Below are 25,689 nucleotides of genomic sequence, written 5' to 3' on the forward strand. Positions count from 1 at the left end.
ACCTCATACATCAAGGTCTGGGACATACGAGACTCTGCCAAGTGTGTCCGCACCCTCACGTGAGTGGCTCTCTGTCTCTCTCCACCAATCACAGCTCGCCGTACCCACGCTAACCCACCAATCAGTCTCTCTCTGTTATAGCCTAATGGAAGTGTTGACTGTTAGGAAGGGAGCTCACTACTTTGATGTTAAATGCACACATTCAGACAGCTAGACAGGACGTTTTAATGGTAACATGATATTATTATTCAGACAGCTAGACAGGACGTTATAATGGTAACATGATATTATTATTCAGACAGCTAGACAGGACGTTATAATGGTAACATGATATTATTATTCAGACAGCTAGACAGGACGTTTTAATGGTAACATGATATTATTATTCAGACAGCTAGACAGGACGTTTTAATGGTAACATGATATTATTATTCAGACAGCTAGACAGGATGTTTTAATGGTAACATGATATTATTATTCAGACAGCTAGACAGGATGTTTTAATGGTAACAGGATATTATTATTCAGACAGCTAGACAGGACGTTTTAATGGTAACATGATATTATTATTCAGACAGCTAGACAGGACATTTTAATGGTAACATGATATTATTATTCAGACAGCTAGACAGGACGTTTTAATGGTAACATGATATTATTATTCAGACAGCTAGACAGGATGTTTTAATGGTAACAGGATATTATTATTCAGACAGCTAGACAGGACGTTTTAATGGTAACATGATATTATTATTCAGACAGCTAGACAGGACGTTTTAATGGTAACATGATATTATTATTCAGACAGCTAGACAGGACGTTTTAATGGTAACATGATATTATTATTCAGACAGCTAGACAGGACATTTTAATGGTAACATGATATTATTATTCAGGGGTCTAGACAGGATGTTTTAATGGTAACATGATATTATTATTCAGACAGCTAGACAGGATGTTTTAATGGTAACATGATATTATTATTCAGACAGCTAGACAGGACGTTTTAATGGTAACATGATATTATTATTCAGACAGCTAGACAGGATGTTTTAATGGTAACATGATATTATTATTCAGACAGCTAGACAGGACGTTTTAATGGTAACATGATATTATTATTCAGACAGCTAGACAGGACGTTTTAATGGTAACATGATATTATTATTCAGGGGTCTAGACAGGACATTTTAATGGTAACATGATATTATTATTCAGACAGCTAGACAGGACGTTTTAATGGTAACATGATATTATTATTCAGACAGCTAGACAGGACGTTTTAATGGTAACATGATATTATTATTCAGACAGCTAGACAGGACGTTATAATGGTAACATGATATTATTATTCAGACAGCTAGACAGGATGTTTTAATGGTAACATGATATTATTATTCAGACAGCTAGACAGGACGTTATAATGGTAACATGATATTATTATTCAGACAGCTAGACAGGACGTTATAATGGTAACATGATATTATTATTCAGACAGCTAGACAGGACGTTATAATGGTAACATGATATTATTATTCAGACAGCTAGACAGGACGTTTTAATGGTAACATGATATTATGACCAAGCTTATTCTGCCAAAGCAACACACAACAAACTCAATAATTTACATTTACATTTTAGTCATTTAGTCAATAAAATTTAGCAGACGCTCTCATCCAGAGCGACTTACAGTAGTGAATTCATAAATTTCATAAAAAATTTTTTTTTTTTCCTGTACTGGTCCCCCATGGGAAACGAACCCACAACCCTGGCGTTGCAAACACCATGCTCTACCAACACCACGCTCTACCAACACCATGCTCTACCAACACCACGCTCTACCAACACCACGCTCTACCAACACCACGCTCTACCAACACCACGCTCTACCAACACCACGCTCTACCAACACCACGCTCTACCAACACCACGCTCTACCAACACCACGCTCTACCAACACCACGCTCTACCAACACCACGCTCTACCAACTGAGCGTAATGAGCTCGATAATGAGCTCTATTTTGATCTCAATGCCCCCCTCTCTCTCCAGGTCTTCAGGCCAGGTGATATCGGGGGATGCGTGTGCTGGCACCACCACCCGTACCATCACGGTGGCACAGGGGGAATACCAGATGAATCAGATAGCCCTCAACCCCTCTGGCTCTGTCCTCTATGCTGCCGCTGGCAACACAGTACGCACCTGGGACCTCAACAGGTAACACACACACATACAGACACACACACATGTACAGACACACACACATGTACAGACACACACACACACATACAGACACACACACACACAGACACACACACATACAGACACACACACATACAGACACACACACATACAGACACACACACATACAGACACACACACACACACACACACACACACACACACACACACACACACACACACACACACACACACACACACACACACACACACACACACACACACACACAGACACACACACATATACAGACACACACACATACAGACACACACACATACAGACACACACACACACACACATACAGGGAAACACACATTTCAGACACACACACACACACATACAGACACACACACATACAGACACACACACATACACACACACAGACACACACACATACAGACACACACACACACACACACACACACACACACACACACACACACACACACACACACACACACACACACACACACACACACACACACACACACATACAGACACACACACATACAGACACACACACATATACAGACACACACACACACACACACACACACACACATACAGACACACACACACATACAGACACACACACACATACAGACACACACACATACAGACACACACACATACAGACACATACAGACACACACACACACACACACACACACACACACACACACACACACACACACACACACACACACACACACACACACACACACACACACATACAGACACACACACACATACAGACACACACACACATACAGACACACACACACACACATACACACACACACATACATACAGACACACACACACACACACACAGACACACACACATACAGACACACACACACACACACACACACACACACACACACACACACACACACACACACACACACACACATACAGACACACACACATACAGACACACACACATATACAGACACACACACACACACACACACACACACACATACACAGACACACACACACACACACATACAGACACACACACACATACAGACACACACACATACAGACACACACACATACAGACACATACAGACACACACACACACACACACACACACACACACACACACACACACACACACACACACACACACACACACACACACACATACAGACACACACACACATACAGACACACACACACATACAGACACACACACACACACATACACACACACACATACATACAGACACACACACACACACACACACACACACATATACAGACACACACACACACACACACACACACACACAGACACACACACATATACAGACACACACATATACAGACACACACACACACACACACACACACACACACACATACAGGCAAACACACATACAGGCAAACACAAAAACCTTAACCCTTTTAGTCACACTTGCATTCTCTTTTGCTGTCTCTCTCTCAATCTCTTTCATGTCTATCTTTCTGTCTACCTCTCGTTCTCTCTGTCTCTCCCCCCACTAGGATGACGGCGTTAGGGAAGCTGACAGGTCACATTGGTTCAGTGATGTGTCTGACTGTAGGTCAGTCTGTACTGGGCAGAGACCAGGTGGTCACCGGCTCCAAGGACCACTACGTCAAGGTACTATGTACTGGGACAGAATCATGCTGATGTCGCACAGCATTTACTATGTACTTCCCATTCTCATATGAGATAGATTGTTACTGTACCTTAGATAAAATGATGTCTGCTCCATCAATCAAGAAACTAGTGTTGAGTAGGAGTGATTCCACCTGTCAGAAGACAGTCTTGTACGGTATATACTCCCATTGGGGACAATTTCTCTGCTCGTTGTTGCTCATGTTTTCTGACTGCTTTACTTTTCTCTTCCTGGTAGGTGTTTGATGTGGCAGAGGGCATGCTGGGGAATGTAGGCCCATCCCATAACTTTGAGCCTCCTCACTACGACGGGATCGAGTGTCTAGCCATCCAGGGAGACGTGCTATTCAGCGCGTCACGAGACAACGGCATCAAGAAGTGGGACCTGGAGCAACAAGAACTCACACAGGTAGAGAGAGAGAGAGAGAGAGAGAGAGAGAGAGAGAGAGAGAGAGAGAGAGAGAGAGAGAGAGAGAGAGAGAGAGAGAGAGAGAGAGAGAGAGAGAGAGAGAGAGAGAGAGAGAGAGAGAGAGAGAGAGAGAGAGAGAGAGAGAGAGACAGAGAGAGAGAGAGAGACAGAGAGAGAGAGAGAGAGAGAGAGAGAGAGAGAGAGAGAGAGAGAGAGAGAGAGAGAGAGAGAGAGAGAGAGAGAGAGAGAGAGATAAGCAGCAAAACAACCCAGAGCTACGATATGAATACTTTGAAACTCTGAAACAGTATAAACAAACACTGAAACGCAAGAAATTGAATTATACCAACAAGACACTTGATGAAATTGAAAACGCAATTGACCAAAATCAGTTCTGGGACATGTGGAACAATTTAAGCACAACAAAGCCACAGGAATTAGCCATACAAGATGTAGGAATTTGGAAAACGTATTTTGATAATCTATACAAAAACATCCCACAAAAAGACTTACAACAGAACCAATTAGAAATTAAAGAAAAATTGAACATCCTTGAATCAGTCATTAAAAACAACCAAAATCCATTAGATTACCCATTAACCCAACAAGAACTAAATGAAAAGCTCAAATCTATTAAATCAAAGAAGGCTTGTGGTCTAGACAACATCAGAAATAAAATGCTGAAAAACAGCACACTTGAGTTGCAAAATGCTGTGCTTAAATTGTTCAACATGGTTTTAACTTCTGGCTGCTTCCCTGATGTCTTGAACCAGGGGCTCATCTCCCCTATCCACAAAAGTGGAGACAAATCAGACCCCAATAATTACAGGGGAATTTGCGTAAACAGTAACTTGGGAAAGGTTTTCTGTAGCATTTTGAATTCAAGAATTCAAACCTTTCTTCAAGAAAAAAATGTAATAAGTAAATGTCAAATTGGCTTTCTCCCTAACCATCGCACTACTGACCATATATACACCTTACACACACTAATTAATAAACACGTCCACCAAAAAAGAGGGCAAAATCTTTGCTTGCTTTATTGACTTTAAAAAAGCATTTGATTCTATTTGGCATGAAGGGCTATTCTACAAAATTCTCCAAAGTGGGCTTGGTGGTAAGGTGTATGACTTAATACAATGTATGTACACAGAAAATAAATGTGCAATAAAAATCAAAAACCAAAGAACAGAATTATTTTCACAATGTCGAGGTGTGAGACAAGGCTGCAGTTTGAGTCCAAACCTTTTCAACATTTATATCAATGAATTACCAGACATGTTGGACCATTCTCCAGCCCCAGGACTCACACTATTTGACACAGAGGTGAAATACCTGCTATATGCTGATGACTTGGTACTTCTATCACCAACCAAAGAAGGGCTTCAACAGAACATTAATATTCTAGAGCAATATTGCCATAATTGGGCCCTGGCAGTAAATTTCCAAAAAACGAAAATCATGATTTTCCAAAAGAAAACCAGATGTCAGAAACACAAATATAAATTCACCCTGAACAACACCATCATTGAACACACTCAAAATTACACCTACCTTGGTCTGACCATATCTGCATCGGGAAACTTTAATATGGCAGTGAATGCACTCAAAGAAAAAGCCCGCAGAGCATTGTATGCAATAAAAATGAAATTATTCAAAATCAACATCCCAATTAGAATTTGGACCAAAATATTTGACAGTGTAATCCTACCAATAGCTCTTTACGGAAGTGAGGTTTGGGGACCACTCAATAAACTGGACTTTAAAATGTGGGACAAACATCCAATTGAAGCCCTACATGCAGAATTCTGTCGGAAAATCCTACAAGTCCAGAGAAATAAACCAACTAATGCATGTAGGGCAGAATTGGGCCGCTTTCCAGTAATAATGAAAATACAGAAAAGATCATTAAAATTTTGGCTACATCTAAATTCAAGTCCAAATTCAAGTCTGCAATTTAAAGCACTCCAAACCCAAGAGCTGAGCCCAGAAATGAGCCCTCTCAGTCAGCTGGTGTTGGACCTCACCAACCAAGCTGACACCAGCACTGCTTCAAAAGAAAGAATTCAAATAAACAAAATCATGAACCAATCAAAGGACTCATATTTACAACATTGTAAAAACGAAACAAAATCCCAAAGCCGACGAAATTGCTATCTGACCCTAAACAGAGAATATGAATTGTCTGATTATCTCTACTCTGTCAGAGATACGAAGCAGAGACAGATCCTTACCAAGTACAGGCTGAGTCACCACCGATTGGCAATAGAAACCGGCAGACATAAAAAGACATGGCTACCCAAAGAGGAGCGTGTACGTGGTCACTGCACGACAGGGGAGGTAGAGACAGAGATGCACTTTCTCCTTTACTGTGATAAATATTCCTCACAAAGAGATTCCTTATTCACAGAAATGACTACATTTATTCCAAATTTGAACTTATTAAACCCAGAGGAAAAACTAAAAATACTCATGGGCGAAGGAGCAATGGCTCCTCTTGCAGCCAAATATGTATTTGCCTGCCATAGCCTGAGGGACACTGAATAATAACATCTGCATAGTAAGCAGTAACTTACTTATTATTACTATTATTGTTATTACTGTTATTGTTATTTCTATTATTATTGTTGTTTATCATTCCAAATAGTAGTGGTATGGGTAGTAATGGTAATGATAGCAGTTTAGTGATGGTGGTTGTAGTAGTAGTGGTAATGATGATAGTAGTTGTAGTACTGATGTAATGGTGAAGATGACCGTTATTTAGTTATAAGTTAGTTATAGATTCATTTCATATTTATATTTATTACATTCTACTATTTTACTATTATTTTACTACTATTTTATTGTTATTATTTTTATATTTAATTTTGTATTATTATTTACTGCCATTTTATATAATTATTTGTTTATAATTGTATTACAATGTATATTGTATACATTGTTGCTTTGGCAATATTAACACAATGTTTTTCATGCCAATAAAGCAGCTTGAATTTGAGAGAGAGAGAGAGAGAGAGAGAGAGAGAGAGAGAGAGAGAGAGAGAGAGAGAGAGAGAGAGAGAGAGAGAGAGAGAGAGAGAGAGAGAGAGAGAGAGAGAGAGAGAGAGAGAGAGAGAGAGAGAGAGAGAGAGAGAGAGAGAGAGAGAGAGAGAGAGAGAGAGAGATTGTGTGCAGGTGTGTGTGTGTTTCTGTCACCAGTACTGCTGTGATCCCTTTTAGAGAATCTTTAATGTCTAATAATCTTAGTCCTGTCAAATACACATAGTAAACTCCTGTAGAAATGATATTTTTACTTACATTAGATTGTCTATGGGTAGAAGGTTGTGGACAGAAACACAGTCATCATATCATACCTCTGTCTGGGTGTTTCAGTGATGCTATGTGAGTCACAGGTAGACCACGTTTGTTGTTGTTGTCAGATTAGTATCATAGCATGTTGAATGGGGTCCTGTGTGGCTCAGCTGGTACAGCATGGTGCCTGCAACGTCACCGTGGTGGTGGGTTTGATTCCCACCGGGGACCAGTATGGGACAAAGTACAAACGTATCCACTCCTTGCTGTAAGTTGCTCTGGATAAGAGTGAATGTGATATCATATCCAGGCTCTTTTATCAAGTCAACGACTAGTTGGATAATTCTATTATCTTCCTAACAGATTATTGTAACGTCTATGTGTTTCCCTTTTCCCAATAAAAGTCCTGTGAATGGTCTAAGGCACTGCATCGCAGTGCTTGAGGCGTCACTACAGACTCGGGTTCGATCCCAGGCTTTGTCACAGTCGGCCGGACCGTGAGGCGGCGCACAATTGGCCCAGTGTCTTCCGGGTTAGGGTAGGGTTTGGCCGGCACAGATTTCCTTGTCCCATCATGCTCTAGCGACTCCTTGTGGCGGGCCGTGTGCCTGCAAGCTGACTTCGGTCACCAGATGGACAGTGTTTCCTCTGACATATTGGTGCGGCGGGCTTCCGGATTAAGTGAGCAGTGCGGCTTGGAGGCTCGTGTTTCAGAGGACGTGTAGCTCTTGACTTTCGCCTCTCCCGAGTCCGTAGGGGAGTTGCAGCGATGGGACAAGACTGTAACTACCAATTTGGAAAACACGTAGGAAAAAAAAATCCACTGAATGAAAACTCTCTCTCCTGTCCTCAGCAAATCCCCAATGCTTGTTTGTGTCTTTTTGTTTGAAAACCTTTATAAATCCTTTTATAAATCCTTTCCCCCAATACAAGTACACTAAACAGAAGCTTCTCCTTCCTCTCTCCTGTCTGTCCTCAGCAAATCCCCAACGCCCATAAGGACTGGGTGTGTGCGCTGGCGTATGTTCCAGGTCGGCCCATGCTGCTGAGTGCGTGTCGGGGGGGCATGCTGAAGGTGTGGAACGTTGACAACTTCACCCCCATAGGAGAGGTCAGGGGTCACGAGAGCCCTATCAACGCCATCTGCACCAACTCACGACACATCTTCACCGCTTCCAGGTACCACATTAGTATTGCAATAAACAGTCTGTTGTTGTTGATGATGATGTTGTTGTTCTAACCAGACTTTCCCTGAGGTTATTTCCCACTACATCCAGACATGGCATTACTACATAGGATAGAATCATAGAATGGGGATTGTCTTGGATTGTCTTGGATGCACAGTACTGCTGTATAAAACCAAATCAAATACATTGGGAGGGTTAGGTTATACAGTATATGTTGTCCTTGGCCTTTTCTGAGAAGATACTACGATGACTATCCAATGAGAAAATGCTCTTTGTTGTTGTAAAATGCATGATTTGCCCCCGTCTCAACAATACATGTTTTTGGAACCAGTCATCCCCAGACAGTTACTGACCAGGCTTCGTAGAACTTAGCTGATGCCTGCGACCAGTCCTCTCATCAGCATGTTCAGTGTGTCTGAGTGGCCTGTACTGTATGGAAGACTACTGAGAAGCTGAGATGGCAACATCCTGCTGCTGTGTTTCAGTCAGAGGGTGTGCAAAGGGCCTGCTTCATACTGTACCCCCAACAACCTCTGTCCTCCCTGTAACCCCAACAACCTCTGTCCTCCCTGTACCCCCAACAACCTCTGTCCTCCCTGTAACCCCAACAGCCTCTGTCCTCCCTGTAACCCCAACAACCTCTGTCCTCCCTGTAACCCCAACAGCCTCTGTCCTCCCTGTACCCCCAACAGCCTCTGTCCTCCCTGTACCCCCAACAACCTCTGTCCTCCCTGTACCCCCAACAACCTCTGTCCTCCCTGTAACCCCAACAGCCTCTGTCCTCCCTGTACCCCCAACAGCCTCTGTCCTCCCTGTACCCCCAACAGCCTCTGTCCTCCCTGTACCCCCAACAGCCTCTGTCCTCCCTGTACCCCCAACAACCTCTGTCCTCTCTATAACCCCAACAGCCTCTGTCCTCCCTGTACCCCCAACAGCCTCTGTCCTCCCTATACCCCCAACAACCTCTGTCCTCCCTGTACCCCCAACAGGCTCTGTCCTCCCTGTATGCGTCAACAGCCTCTGTCCTCCCTGTACCCCTAACAGCCTCTGTCCTCCCTGTACCCCCAACAGGCTCTGTCCTCCCTGTACCCCCAACAGGCTCTGTCCTCCCTGTACCCCCAACAGGCTCTGTCCTCCCTGTACCCCCAACAGCCTCTGTCCTCCCTGTACCACCAACAGGCTCTGTCCTCCCTGTACCCCCAACAGGCTTTGTCCTCCCTGTACCCCCAACAGGCTCTGTCCTCACTGTACCACCAACAGGCTCTGTCCTCACTGTACCACCAACAGGCTCTGTCCTCCCTGTACCCCCAACAGGCTCTGTCCTCCCTGTATCCCCAACAGGCTCTGTCCTCCCTGTACCCCCAACAGGCTCTGTCCTCCCTGTACCCCCAACAGGCTATGTCCTTCCTGTACTTACATCTAATACCTTTCAAGCTTACCACTCTCACCAAACCATCTGACTGAGTACTCCTTTACTGAACTCATCTTCATCTTGTACTAACCTGCTTTAACCTGTCCTCTCTTCCCTCTCCTCCCTCCTCCTCTCTTTCCCCTTCTTGATTTCTTCTCTTCTCTTCTCTTCTCTTCTCTTCTCTTCTCTTCTCTTCTCTTCTCTTCTCTTCTCTTCTCTTCTCTTCTCTTCTCTTCTCTTCTCTTCCCTTCTTCTCTTCCCTTCTTCTCTTCCCTTGTTCCATTGTTCCCTACCCTTCCCTTCTTTCCTTCCCTTCTTCCCTTCCCATCTTCCCTTCTCTTCCCTTCTTCTCTTCCCTTCTTCCCTTCCCTTCTTCCCTTCTCGTCCCTTCTTCCCTTCCCTTCTTCCCTTCCCTTCTTCCCATCCCTTCCCTTCTTCCCTTCCTCACCTCTCCTTCTCCTCCCCCCTCCTCACCTGCTACCTCAGTGACTGCAGGGTGAAGTTATGGAGCTATGTCCCGGGTTTGACCCCCTGTCTACCTCGACGGGTTCTGGCCATCAAGGGTCGTGCCACCAGCCTCCCGTGAGCCTTCACTGCAGCTCACAACCCCGCCTCTGCTCTCCTCTGGTATTTCCATTCATTCTCTTCATCTCTCTAGAGCCCCGTCTCATTAAGTCCCTGGTTTTTCTCTCTATTTTTCTCTCCCTGTCTTCATTTGGCTAATGCCCTTGTAATCTCAGCTCTGCTCTCCTCGGGTATACTCCTTTTATCCATTTCTTTCTCTTCTTCTTGCTATGTTGCACTCTCAAGACATTTCTTTATGTCTTCACAACACACTTTCCCAACTTCTCCTCTTCCCCTTTTACCCCTTTTGGTTTTCAAATGAAGACCCTAATAGGTAGAGACAGTACAGTACTGTATTCTCAGTGTGAATTCATCTGAGAATAGAATAACCCCACTCCTATCTCTGGCCATGTCAGCTGGATATGCCTCTACTTCCTCTGTTAATTGGGTCCTACCTACACACACACACACACACACACACACACACACACACACACACACACACACACACACACACACACACACACACACACACACACACACACACACACCACACACACACACATAAACTGAAATATGTCATGAGGTAGCACTCGGGAGGTTGTGAATGGAGAGGAGATTCAGAGTAAATTGGCAGCTCAGCTGGGAGTTTCTTAGCAGGGATAGGAGAACTGCAGAGAAAGGAAGTTAGTTTCACTTCTTAACTTCCTAATACAATTATAGTATTTTAAAAACTACACTTAGAGCTATGTTGATCGGGGTGGGGGGGAATACAGGGAGTGAGGATAGGAGAGTACTTATGGTCTTTGAGAGCAGCGGTGAAAAGTACTTAAGTAAAAATACTTTTTTATGTATCTGTACTTTACTTTACTATTTATATTTTTGACAACTTTTACTCAACTACATTCCTCAAGAAAATCATGTACATACATGTTCCCCGACACCCAAAAGTACTTGTTACTTTTGTGTGTTAGGACAGAAAATTAGTCAAATTCACACACTTATCAAGAGAACATCCCTGGTCATCCCTACTGTCTCTGATCTGGTGGACTCACTAAACAGAGAACATCCCTGGTCATCCCTACTGTCTCTGATCTGGAGGACTCACTAAGCAGAGAACATCCCTGGTCATCCCTACTGTCTCTGATCTGGAGGACTCACTAAGCAGAGAACATCCCTGGTCATCCCTACTGTCTCTGATCTGGAGGACTCACTAAGCAGAGAACATCCCTGGTCATCCCTACAGCCTCTGATCTGGAGGACTCACTAAGCAGAGAACATCCCTGGTCATCCCTACTGTCTCTGATCTGGAGGACTCACTAAGCAGAGAACATCCCTGGTCATCACTACTGTCTCTGATCTGGAGGACTCACTAAGCAGAGAACATTCCTGGTCATCCCTACTGTCTCTGATCTGGAGGACTCACTAAACAGCCCCTGGCTATCTGTAAAAATAAATACAAAATGTTCCATCTGGTTTGTTTTATATAAGGAATTAGATACTTGATACTTAAGTATATTTTAGCAGTTGACTTTTGATACTTACAGTTGAAGTTGGAAGTTTACATACACCTTAGCCAAATAAATTTAAACTCAGTTTTTCACAATTCCTGACATTTAATCCTAGTAACAATTCCCTGTCTTAGGTCAGTTAGGATCACCACTTTATTTTAAGAATGTGAAATGTTAGAATAATAGTAGAGAGAATTATTTATTTCAGCTTTTATTTCTTTCATCCCATTCCCAGTGGGTCAGAAGTTTACATACATGCAATTAGTATTTGGTAGCATTGCCTATAAATTGTTTAACCTGTCTGGGCTAGGGGGCAGTATTTTCATGGCCGGATAAAACATGTACTCGATTTAAACTGGTTACTACTCTTGCCCAGAAATGAGAATATGCATATTATTAGTAGATTTGGATAGAAAACACTCTGACGTTTCTAAAACTGTTTGAATGGTGTCTGTGAGTATAACAGAACTCATATGACAGGCAAAAACCTGAGAAAATTCCAAGCAGGAAGTGGCCTGTCTGAGAATTTGTAGTTCTTCTTTTGATTCTCTATCGAAACTACAGTATCTGTGGGGTTACGTTGCACTTTCTAAGGCTTCCATTAGCTCTCTAAAGCCTTCAGAAAGCAGGATTGAGGCGTCTTCTGTCTCTGGGCAGAGTATAGTAGCTCAGTTTCTCAGTGGTCTGCCTGGTGACAAAGAGATTGGATATGCGCATTCACGCGAGCACGCTGTTTTTCTTTTCCTCTTTGAATGAATACACTATTGTTCGGTTGGAATATTATCGCTATTTTACGCGAAAAATACCATAAAAATGGATTTTAAACAGCGTTTGACATGCTTCTAAGTACGGTAATCGAACATTTAGAATTTTTTTGTCTCGAAATGCGTTCGCGCGTTACCCTTTGGATAGTGACCTGAACGCACGAACAAAACGGAGGTATTTGGACATAACTATGGATTATTTGGAACAAAAACAACATTTCTTGTGGAAGTAGCAGTCCTGGGCGTGCATTCTGACGAAGATCAGCAAAGGTAATACAATATTTGTAATACTAATTCTGAGTTTAGGTTGCCCCGAACTTGGCGGGTGTCAAAATAGCTAGCCGTGATGGCTAAGCTATGTACTCAGAATATTGCAAAATGTGCTTTCGCCGAAAAGCTATTTTGAAATCTGACAGCGATTGCATAAAGGAGTTCTGTATCTATAATTCTTAAAATAATTGTTATGTATTTTGTCAATGTTTATGATGAGTAATTTAGTAAATTCACCAGAAGTTTTTGGTGGGAATGCATGTTCTGAACATTACACGCCAATGTAAAAAGCTGTTTTTGGATATAAATATGGACTTGATTGAACAAAACATACATGTATTGTATAACATAATGTCCTAGGAGTGTCATTTGATGAAGATCATCAAAGGTTAGTGCTTCATTTAGCTGTGTTTTAGGTTTTTGTGACATATATGCTTGCCTGGAAAATGGCTGTCTCCTAACATAATTTAATGTTTTGCTTTCGCTGTAAAGCCTTTTTGAAATCGGACAATGTGGTTAGATTAACGAGAGTCTTATCTTTAAAATGGTGTAAAATTGTCGTATGTTTGAAAAATTGAAATGATTGCATTTTTGAGGTATTTGTATTTCGCGCCACGCTGTTCCACTGGCTGTTGAATAGAGTGGGACGGTCACGTCCCACCTAGCCCTTAGAGGTTATTAACAAGACATTTGTGGATTGGTTGAAAAACTAGTTTTAATGACTCCAACCTAAGTGTACGTAAACTTCCGACTTCAACTGGAAATACTTTTAGACTTTTACTCAAGTAGTACGTTACTGGGTGACTTTCACTTTTACTTGAGTCATTTTCTATTAAGATATCTTTACTTTTACTCAAGTATGACAATTGGGTACTTTTTCCACCACTGTTTGAGAGAGGGGACAGAAAGAGTGATGAGTGTTGTCGTGATGCTTGCTCTATCTGAGGGGAGGTTGTATGGCACAGAGGAGAAGGATGTTTTATGTCTATTTTGGACCTGATTCCTTTGTGCTCCCTAGAAGGTGGAGGACTAGGCAGTATCATCTGTGTGTGTCTCCTTCTGTGAACTGTAGGTTTTGATGTCTTGTCCCTCTGGTGCTGTGTGGGAGTCACAATGGAACTGTTTGAAGATGCTGGCAGTTGAATCACTCTTTTCTTCTCTGTCTCTCCTCTCTCTCCACCTTTCACTCTTGCACCCCTCTGTCTCTCCCTCTCTCTTGCTTTCCTTTCCTCTGTCTCTCCCTCCCTCTTGCTCTCCTCCCTCTGTCTCTCTCTCTCTCTTGCTTTCCTTTCCTCTGTCTCTCCCTCTCTCTGGCTTTCCTTTCCTCTGTCTCTCCTCCCTCTCTCTCTCTTGCTCTCCTTTCCTCTGTCTCTCCCTCCCTCTTGCTCTCCTCCCTCTGTCTCTCTCTCTCTCTTGCTTTCCTTCCCTCTGTCTCTCCCTCTCTCTCTTGGTCTCCTCCTGCTCTCCTCCCTCTGTTTCTCCCTCTCTCTCTTGCTCTCCTCCCTCTCTCTCTCTTGCTCTCTCTCTCTCTCTCTCTTGCTTTCCTTTCCTCTGTCTCTCCCTCTCTCTCTTGCTCTCCTCCCTCTCTCTCTCTTGCTTTCCTTTCCTCTGTCTCTCCCTCCCTCTTGCTCTCCTCCCTTTGTCTCTCTCTCTCTCTCTCTCTCTCTCTCTTGCTTTCTTTCCCTCTGTCTCTCCCTCTCTCTCTTGGTCTCCTTATGTCTCTCCCTCTCTCTCTTGGTCTCCTGCTCTCTCTCTCTTGCTTTCCTTTCCTCTGTTTCTCCCTCTCTCTCTTGCTCTCCTCCCTCTCTCTCTTGCTTTCCTTTCCTCTGTCTCTCCTTCCCTCTTGCTCTCCTCCTGCTCTCCTCCCTCCTATCTCTTGCTCTCCTCCCTCTGTCTCACTCTCTCTTGCTCTCCTCCCTCTGTCTCTCCCTGTCTCTGTCTCTCCTCCCTATGTCTCTCCCTCTCTCTCTTGGTCTCCTTATGTCTCTCCCTCTCTCTCTTGGTCTCCTGCTCTCTCTCTCTTGCTTTCCTTTCCTCTGTTTCTCCCTCTCTCTCTTGCTCTCCTCCCTCTCTCTCTTGCTTTCCTTTCCTCTGTCTCTCCTTCCCTCTTGCTCTCCTCCTGCTCTCCTCCCTCTCTATCTCTTGCTCTCCTCCCTCTGTCTCACTCTCTCTTGCTCTCCTCCCTCTGTCTCTCCCTGTCTCTGTCTCTCCTCCCTATGTCTCTCCCTCTCTCTCTTGGTCTCCTTATGTCTCTCCCTCTCTCTCTTGGTCTCCTGCTCTCTCTCTCTTGCTTTCCTTTCCTCTGTTTCTCCCTCTCTCTCTTGCTCTCCTCCCTCTCTCTCTTGCTTTCCTTTCCTCTGTCTCTCCTCCCTCTGTCTCTCCCTGTCTCTGTCTCTCCTCCCTCTGTTTCTCCCTGTCTCTGTCTCTCCTCCCTATGTCTCTCTCTCTCTCTCCTCCCTCTGTTTCTCCCTGTCTCTGTCTCTCCTCCCTATGTCTCTCTCTCTCTCTCCTCCCTCTGTCTCTCCTCCCTCTGTCTCTCTCTCTCTCTCCTCCCTATGTCTCTCCCTCTCTCTCTGTCTCTCCTCCCTCTGTCTCTCCCTCTCTCTCTGTCTCTCTCTCCTCCCTATGTCTCTCCCTGTCTCTGTCTCTCCTCCCTCTGTCTCTCCCTGTCTCTGTCTCTCCTCCCTATGTCTCTCCCTGTCTCTGTCTCTCCTCCCTCTGTCTCTCCCTGTCTCTGTCTCTCCTCCCTCTGTCTCTCTCTCTCTCTCCTCCCTCTGTCTCTCCTCCCTCTGTCTCTCCTCCCTCTGTCTCTCCTCCCTCTGTCTCTCTCTCTCCTCCCTATGTCTCTCCCTCTCTCTCTGTCTCTCCTCCCTCTGTCTCTCCCTCTCTCTCTGTCTCTCTCTCCTCCCTCTGTCTCTCCCTGTCTCTGTCTCTCCTCCCTCTGTCTCTCTCTCTCTCTCCTCCCTCTGTCTCTCCTCCCTCTGTCTCTCTCTCTCTCTCCTCCCTATGTCTCTCCCTCTCTCTCTGTCTCTCCTCCCTCTGTCTCTCCCTCTCTCTCTGTCTCTCTCTCCTCCCTCTGTCTCTCCCTGTCTCTGTCTCTCCTCCCTCTGTCTCTCTCTCTCTCTCCTCCCTCTGTCTCTCCTCCCTCTGTCTCTCTCTCTCTCTCCTCCCTCTGTCTCTCCTCCCTCTGTCTCTCTCTCTCTCTCCTCCCTATGTCTCTCCCTCTCTCTCTGTCTCTCCTCCCTCTGTCTCTCCCTCTCTCTCTGTCTCTCTCTCCTCCCTCTGTCTCTCCCTGTCTCTGTCTCTCCTCCCTCTGTCTCTCCCTGTCTCTGTCTCTCCTCCCTCTGTCTCTCTCTCTCTCTCCTCCCTCTGTCTCTCCTCCCTCTGTCTCACTCTCTCTTGCTCTCCTCCCTCTGTCTCTCCCTGTCTCTGTCTCTCCTCCCTCTGTCTCTCCTCCCTCTGTCTCTCTCTCTCTCTCCTCCCTATGTCTCTCCCTCTCTCTCTGTCTCTCCTCCCTCTGTCTCTCCCTCTCTCTCTGTCTCTCTCTCCTCCCTCTGTCTCTCCCTGTCTCTGTCTCTCCTCCCTCTGTCTCTCTCTCTCTCTCCTCCCTCTGTCTCTCCTCCCTCTGTCTCACTCTCTCTTGCTCTCCTCCCTCTGTCTCTCCCTGTCTCTGTCTCTCCTCCCTATGTCTCTCCCTGTCTCTGTCTCTCCTCCCTATGTCTCTCCCTGTCTCTGTCTCTCCTCCCTATGTCTCTCCCTGTCTCTGTCTCTCCTCCCTCTGTCTCTCCCTCTCTCTCTGTCTCTCCTCCCTCTGTCTCTCCCTGTCTCTGTCTCTCCTCCCTCTGTCTCTCTCTCTCTCTCCTCCCTCTGTCTCTCCTCCCTCTGTCTCTCCTCCCTCTGTCTCTCCTCCCTCTGTCTCTCTCTCTCTCTCCTCCCTATGTCTCTCCCTCTCTCTCTGTCTCTCCTCCCTCTGTCTCTCCCTCTCTCTCTGTCTCTCTCTCCTCCCTCTGTCTCTCCCTGTCTCTGTCTCTCCTCCCTCTGTCTCTCTCTCTCTCCTCCCTCTGTCTCTCCTCCCTCTGTCTCTCTCTCTCTCTCCTCCCTATGTCTCTCCCTCTCTCTCTGTCTCTCCTCCCTCTGTCTCTCCCTCTCTCTCTGTCTCTCTTTCCTCCCTATGTCTCTCCCTGTCTCTGTCTCTCCTCCCTCTGTCTCTCCCTCTCTCTCTGTCTCTCCTCCCTCTGTCTCTCCCTCTCTCTCTGTCTCTCTCTCCTCCCTATGTCTCTCCCTGTCTCTGTCTCTCCTCCCTATGTCTCTGTCTCTCTCTGTCTCTCCTCCCTCTGTCTCTCCCTGTCTCTGTCTCTCCTCCCTCTGTCTCTCCTCCCTCTGTCTCTCTCTCTCTCCTCCCTCTGTCTCTCCCCTCTCTCTCTATTCCATCCCACTATGCTCTCCTCTCTCTCTCTCTCTCTCTCTCTCTCTCTCTCTCTCTCTCTCTCTCTCTCTCTAACTCTCTTTCTCTCTCTAGTGATATGACGGTGAAGATCTGGTCAGCGAAGGAGGGGAAGAAGAGGTGACGGTCGAGCGTTAGTGTGACATCATCAGCAGCCATCCTTTACTGAGGGCCTTCACCCCTGAACTCTGACCCTCACACCTCAACCAATCAGGTGTGACACGGCGGGACGTCATGGTTACCAATCATTACCGGGACGACTAAAGTTTTGATGGCATGTGTGGTCGCAAAGTTTACTCTCCTCTGAAAAAAAAACATATTAGGAGTGTCTTGAACTGAAATGCAAAACAGTGAAGTTTGATCGTTTTTGCCTTTTCTTGTTTCAACTACCAATCCCTCTCTAAGTGCCATTGAGATGTGATGTGATTTGGACAAGATAAAACCTTTCTTGTGCCAGATAATGCCTGTCTGTCTGAGGGACGTCCATAGACAGACACAGAGCTACAGACTGAATGAACTGCTTCTATTTAATACTCCTTCAATAACAACCAGGACTCCAGGGAGTGAACTGACCCAGGGAGAACACCATTCCTGAGCTGACTGGAACACTTCCAGAGAGGAGGGCTGTTACTGTTTCAGTCTCTGATCTGAGTGCATTTCATGTGTTTGATACCATTCCATTGATTCCGTTCCAGCCATTACTACGAGACGTCTTTCCCAATTAAGGTTCCACTGGCCACCTGCGGTATACACTACACAGTAGGTAAACCTCAGAGAGGACTGAGGGATCTCAGTGTACACTACACAGTAGGTAAACCTCAGAGAGGACTGAGGGATCTCAGTGTACACTACACAGTAGGTAAACCTCAGAGAGGACTGAGGGATCTCAGTGTACACTACACAGTAGGTAAACCTCAGAGAGGACTGAGGGATCTCAGTGTACACTACACAGTAGGTAAACCTCAGAGAGGACTGAGGGATCTCAGTGTACACTACACAGTAGGTAAACCTCAGATAGAAGTGAGGTGTACTGTACACAATATACAGTATGTTTGTGGAGTTCATCTCAGCACGGTGTGGTTCCTGTGTCTTCATCTCTTTGAATGAGCCCTAATGACATCACCACTGACACCAGTCCTGTAGGAATGCACACACAGAACACACACAGAACACACACAGAACACACACAGAACACACACAGAACACACACAGAAAACACACAGAAAACACACACACACCGCTGTACTGTCATCAGACTAGGAGTGCTTACGCTAGCAAGAATACATTAATACACACATAGTCAGGATTATACGCACACACGCACACACACACACACACACACACACACACACACACACATTATCTCCTCCACCCCTACCAAGCAGTCACTCCACAAGGGCCAAAGTTCCAGATCATTATCTCTCTTGTCTTTATGGAGCCTGAATCTGTCTCCCTCCCAGGTGCCACCCTAGTCCCTATATAGGGAACTACTTTTGACCAGGGCCAACAGGGCTCTAGGGCCAACAGGGCTCTGGTTGAAAGTAGCACACTATGTTGGAAATAAGGTGCTATTTAGGACGCAAACCCTCTCTCTCCTCACTTCAATAAGCACCATGCAAATCACCATCTCAACCTCTCCCCTCTCCTCTTCCCCAGTGAGTCTGATATGCGGTGTGCTTCCTCTTTGAAAGCTCACGCCCCTGTCTCCTCGTTTGAGCCTCAGACATTTGGTATGTAGGTCCCTCTCCTCACAAGGGAAATTATTGCCTCAAGGACCATGATGGATTTTCCGCCATTTTGAATGTTGTGAATAACATTTACCGATCTGCACAAAACTTGATATCTTTCATCTATGGGTCCAAGGTCTCTCAATGCACTATTTCCCAGGCTAATACGTCAAGCAACGAATAAACATGAATATGAGCGTGGTCTCACACATAAATGACTATAAATCAGTCACGGATATTCCTATAAAACTTTGTACACGTGACTGCCGGGCTCGATTCGATCGTACGTAGCAACATTTGAAATTGTGTTTTTTTACATTGGATAAAAGTAGAGACTCAGAGCTAGAAAATGGTATATCACACACTGTATTTGAGGAGCAATGGAAAAGTAATTCTGCTTTGAAAGTTGATAAACTTGTAACCTCACTTTTGTGAAAAATGTCCCTTGAAATGTTTTGGTATCTAGTGAAGAGCTCTTCTTTGTCTCCACCCACTCAGCATCGTTCACACCCTCTTAAGCTTTAGCCCCACCCATCTCATTAAGGATTCACATTTGAGTCAATGAGTCAGTGTGCTCCCTCTCCGGCCTGTAGGCTAGCAAGCTGCTCGTTATGGCGCACACCTATCACCATCGTTATGCGCACCTGCGCGTCATCAGACTCACATGGACTCCAACACTTCCCTGATTACCTTCTCTATGTATGTCACTGCCTTTGGTTCCTTCCCCAGGCGTCATTGTTTCTGTTCCAGTGTCATGTCTGTGTGTTGTTTGTGTTTCTTGTTTTGTATTTAGTTGCGTTTATTTATTAAAACACTCACTCCCTGAACTTGCTTCCCGACTCTCAGCGCACTCGTTACACTATGTACTAAACAACATAAGATTTCAAGACTAAAGGCTGGTTTATACTACGGGTGTGTTCTTAAATTTAATCTGGAGTGCCAGAGTGTGCTCTGGCCGTTCGTAAATCCAGAGCGTCTCTCTCTGAGCGTTCAGAGCGCACACTGGAAGGTCTGGCGGAGGAGTTGGGTTGATCTCAAAACGGTGGTCAAACACCCGAGCTAACTGGCTAAAGTCAGCTAGCTACTTCCAGACACAATGAGAGAACAGCTCACTGAACATTTTACTCGCCCTAGTAGACCTGGTTAGGATGTTTCCATGTTACCCAGAGCGTTGGTGACTGTAACTGTGCTGCTGGCAACAATTGAATTACGTTTTTTTGCCAACGTTTACTGACACTGGTCATATTCAATTGGTGTTGAGCGTTCGTAAATTCATCAGTTATTCTGCGCTCTGGTACACTCAGACGAGAAAGCTCTGAAATCGGAGTAGATAGCCAGAGCGAATTTACCAGCTACGTCTATTGACAGTTGTCACAGTGACATCATAAACATTCTATTGAAATTGATACTTGCATAGTGGAGTCTTTTGTTAAGACATGTAGCTAGCTAGCTAAACAATTAAACATAATCCCAACTCACAACGTTATTACTCTGCATGAATCTGCAGGTAGCTAACCAAAACCAGGTTCAATGTTAGCTAGATAACATTAGACTATAACTAGCAATACAAATGGCTCTTAATATTACTACACAGATCATACACATAACATTAGCTAGCTAGCCAGCTGGTTAACGTTAGCTAGCTAGCTAGCTAACAGTACACTTTAACTTGAAATGAAAAATACTTTCTGACAAAATTAGAAACATGTAATATCTGAAAATGTAGCTAGCTAGACTCTCTTACCCGTATACGTGGATGGACACTTCTCCCCTTCTGTTACAGATGTCATGGTTGTCCTTAGTTTGAAGATGTAATCCAGAGACCGGTGTTTATAGAACAGCCTTCTGTGTATTCTCTTTTCGACTACGTCTGCATATTTGCAATCAAATGCCAGAATTTTCTCCATCTCCTTAACTATCATACTCTAATTCCACTGATTTAAAAAAACTCGGTCCTCCAGAAAGTGGAGAGCAACACTTATGCAGCTCCACTACACAATACATTTTAAAAAAAGCCGCGTTAGAAAGGATTACCAACACAGACTAACCAGCTCATATTATAGACAGAAGCGTGATACGTGGCAGACCAATCCGAACTCGTCTTTCGGCATGTCCAGCCCACTCATTATCTCAGCCAATCATGGCTAGCGGGAAGGTTGCTGACTTTTTCCATTGCTAAACCAACTAGGCTCGTAATTTAACAATTGCATTCTTATTTACAGATGACATACAAGTTTGTTATTAAGGCACATGAAAGTTCACATGTTCCAAAGGCATTTCTGCCCAAAAAGTTTACGTTCAAATGGTGCTCCGGTGAAGTAGTGACACGCGACTTTCGCCTCGTTTCCTGAAACGAGTCACATATGCAAGTACCTTCATATTGACCTCATAACAGACATATTTTTATATCTCTTGATCTGTTTGACTCAAAGTGATGGAATTTGGCACACATGCTCAATGATATGAGTCTAGATAACCTGTAAAGAATGGTTGAGTTTGGCCACATTGTGGTGCTGTAGGACAAGAAAAAACATTCATGCAGCCTCATTGGCTCATAGCAGCCATATTGTTTCAGCTAGTCTTGGAAAATAGTGCATTTGAAGATGGCAATGCATAGATGCTATATCCCTAATTTGGTGCCGATCGGTCCAGCTTTTGTGGAGAAGAAGATGTTTAAAGTAGTCAACCTAATTGAAAACTGTCCAAAATACATCGAAAGCACAATTATATTGGATGATCAGTTTGGTTTTGATTTGGCAAGCATGATGAACAGTACAGAAGTAGCTCGTCCTAGGGCGACGTGTCCAAGTTATCCTAATGGTAACACAGTGGACACTCAGCTGAACCCCGACAACGCTGCTTCCAGCTTTATTTAGCTTTTGTAGCTGCTGCACCAGACCTGGATTCAAATACTATTTCAAATCTTTTAAATACTTTCAGCTTTTGCTTTAGCCTTTCTGGAGTGCCAAATGGGTGGGGTTTTCAGTTTGGGGACTATTCTATTGGCCCATGAAGCCAGGCAAGCTCAATCAAGTACAGATAAAGTATTTTAAATAAAGTATTTTAAATTTTAAATTAAATTTCTAATAGTATTGTAACCCAGGTATTAACTGATGAGAAGTGTAACTGCAGACGCCCGTATAGAGCTGTACTCGCCTAGCTCTAAGTCTCCACTACAGAGACAGTGTTGAGAGGAATGGAGGAATGGTTATGCTAGCCAGCATAATTGGCTGCTGTGTTAGCAGGTGGTGATGAGACAGGATATGCATTATGTAAATAGTCTGAAGAACTAGGTCAGGACAGAGAGGAGTGCTTCTGTACATTCCACATGGCACCCTATTCCCTACATAGTTCACTACTTTTGACCAGAACCCTATGGCACCCTATTCCCTACATAGTGCACTACCTTTGACCAGAGCCCTATGGGAGCTGTTGTGCCAGCCAGCTCTTCCCCTGTGCTTCTGCTGTGTGTGTGTGTGATGTTCGCTGTGTACCTGTTGGGGTAGTGTGGGGGCGATCCCTAGCTTTACACACACTCACATTCACACAAATCCTCATGTATTTTTAGGTAATCCATCTTGCCTGGCAGGGCTTGGGTTTTACTGTCTGCTAAATGAAACATATTTATCTTCTAACCCTCTCACACCCCACACACAGCTGCACACACAGCTGCACACACACACACACACACACACACACACACACACACACACACACACACACCACACACACACACACACACACACACACACACCTGTGGCGTACCACTATCTCCAAGCACCTGTGATCAGAGAATCTTCCTTCCGTTCCATTGATTGACTCTCCCATTCTGACCCTTTGAGAAGGGGACATTCTAATCAATTCACACTGATGATGTAACAAAGACATTAACAAACTGTTTGATTCTCAAATTGAACATTCAGAAGAAATGTGAAAGGGGAAATTGTCACACTGACTTCCTGAGGAGATCTTTAGATTCCTAGTGATCATGGAGACATGGGTAACTCACAACATGTCATCTCCTGTGAATATCTCTCTCTTGGTTATTGAGTGCACTTTATACGGTAAAGACTTCAAACGTGTGTACTGTACCATGACAAAATGGCTTGAATCAGAGGAAAGGATTGGCGGTCCGACATAGCAAAATAAAGGATCCCAAATTAAATCTACTGCAATGGGCATCTCCTGCAATGGGAGCCTCCTGCAATGGGAATCATATGCAATTGGAAACTCCTGTAATGGGAATCTCAAAAATCTATTCTTAGAGATATGAAGAGCTGTCTTTGAAGAGTGAATCAATTTTGGTTTCTCTTCTAAGACATTTTGATGCTGCTAACTTGTTGTAAACAGTGTTCGATAAAGAGCAACAGAAGAAATAAGAAAAAGCAATCATGGATTTTGTGTTATTCTGAGCGGGTCTCGGCCCTGATTGTAGGTAGAGGGAGTGTAGACAGTTGTCCCCCGATCCCCCTTAGAGTCTCTGTAGAACCCATAGTGTTTACCAAAGGCCTTGTTTATAAAGCCATTTTAAGACACTGTCGATGTTCCCTTGTCATAGAGGAATATCTATATACTCTCTGTAGCCTTTTATCACTTATTTAATGACGTCTAACTATTATGCCTGGTTGACTCCCTTTGTCTTTCCTTGTCTTGTACCATTTACTACATCCTCTCTCTCGTCTGTTCAGAGGACCAGGCTGAACGTGAAGGATGTTGAATGTCATCCCACAGCTGTTCCAATCACCTATAGCTAGCTAACTATGTGATGGTCTACTGTACTCTACTGACTGTACAGTATCAGCCATTCATTCAGTGTGTTTCACAGTAGCTGTTAGAGAAAGCTGTGCAGTACTTAGGGTGCTTTAAAGGTGCCCCTGCGTGTACATTTGCAGTAGAACAGAGCTGCATGATCATAGTTGTGAAGAAGCCTCATGTTCTAATCAATGACATAACAAAGGTAGTGTAGTTTTGTAATTCCGGGATGGAACACTGACGATAACAATCTAAATTCTGACCCCTAACTTCAAAGGGTTAATGAAGCCAAACAGATGAACCCAAATCTCTTTGTTCTCCAGTTGGAAGCCCTATAAAGACAGCCCTCTCGTCAGCCTCTCTGTGGCTGGATCACCTGTATATCGGTATTATAATGTCTTTCTATTGGAGGGGAGATTTGGGCACAGTTTGGACTTCCTGGTTATCTAATGCCCCATACATCGAGTAATGACTTTCCTTCCCGTCTGTGTGCAGATTTGACCATCAGTATACCTGTGCTTCTCATTTCACCTCGAGATATACAGAACCAGTGAACCTCTCAACTCCGCTGAGACGCCTCTCCTTGTCTCAGCTTCGTGCCTCTGCTTTCAGGCCCACTGTCTTACAGTACGCATAGAAATACAATAAGTAGACAGGACATGTGTCCTCTGAATTCTGTATGAAATATGTCTATGTATTCTATTTCTATGGTTGTACGGAAGCTGTTACCATTCTCAGCCTTACTCCAGAAGTCTGTTCAGGAGGATAAATGTTACAGAACATTCACATAGAAATATGTATGGTCTAGAACAGATGTGAATGCCTGTTTGTTTGTGTATTCTATTCATTAGCTTTCGTTTCTATATGAGATGTTCTGAACATTTTACCTCACTGAATATATCCCAGGCTGCTGTGCTGTGTTCTCAGGGCATTTAGACCTAAATCGAACACTGACAGAGCTGGTATGTAGGCCTAATCAAAACGCTGACCTAGCTGTTATGTAGGCCTAATCAAAACGCTGACCAAGCTGTTATGTAGGCCTAATCAAACGCTGACCAAGCTGTTATGTAGAGCCTAATCAAATGCTGACAGAGCTGGTATGTAGGCCTAATCAAAACGCTGACCTAGCTGTTATGTAGGCCTAATCAAAACGCTGACCAAGCTGTTATGTAGAGCCTAATCAAACGCTGACGAGCTGTTATGTAGGCCTAATCAAACGCTGACGAGCTGTTATGTAGGCCTAATCAAACGCTGACCAAGCTGTTATGTAGGCCTAATCAAACGCTGACGAGCTGTTATGTAGAGCCTAATCAAACGCTGACGAGCTGTTATGTAGGCCTAATCAAACGCTGACGAGCTGTTATGTAGAGCCTAATCAAACGCTGACGAGCTGTTATGTAGGCCTAATCAAACGCTGACGAGCTGTTATGTAGAGCCTAATCAAACGCTGACGAGCTGTTATGTAGAGC

General features: G+C 44.4%; 1 protein-coding gene across 2 annotated transcripts in view; it reads left to right on the forward strand.

Annotated features, from left to right (window-relative positions):
• The window catches only part of LOC106566100 (kinesin-like protein KIF21B), a 137,525-nt gene extending 117,225 nt beyond the window's left edge, over positions 1 to 20,300 (forward strand). Inside the window, exons 28-34 of one of the 2 annotated variants that reach the window (XM_082959484.1) lie at positions 1 to 59; positions 2,052 to 2,216; positions 3,758 to 3,875; positions 4,132 to 4,302; positions 8,570 to 8,769; positions 10,675 to 10,815; positions 17,817 to 20,300. The exon at positions 1 to 59 is cut by the window's left edge and continues 122 nt beyond it. In XM_082959484.1, coding sequence (XP_082815610.1) covers positions 1 to 59; positions 2,052 to 2,216; positions 3,758 to 3,875; positions 4,132 to 4,302; positions 8,570 to 8,769; positions 10,675 to 10,774 — 813 coding nt within the window. In that variant the 3' untranslated portion in view covers positions 10,775 to 10,815; positions 17,817 to 20,300. The remainder of the gene's footprint in view (positions 60 to 2,051; positions 2,217 to 3,757; positions 3,876 to 4,131; positions 4,303 to 8,569; positions 8,770 to 10,674; positions 10,816 to 17,816) is intronic. The other variant, XM_082959485.1, reaches the window with a different exon arrangement.
• Positions 20,301 to 25,689: the final 5,389 nt, after the last annotated feature.

Source organism: Salmo salar, chromosome 12, assembly GCF_965601325.2.
Source record: "Salmo salar chromosome 12, fSalSal1, whole genome shotgun sequence".
Taxonomy (NCBI): domain Eukaryota; kingdom Metazoa; phylum Chordata; class Actinopteri; order Salmoniformes; family Salmonidae; genus Salmo; species Salmo salar.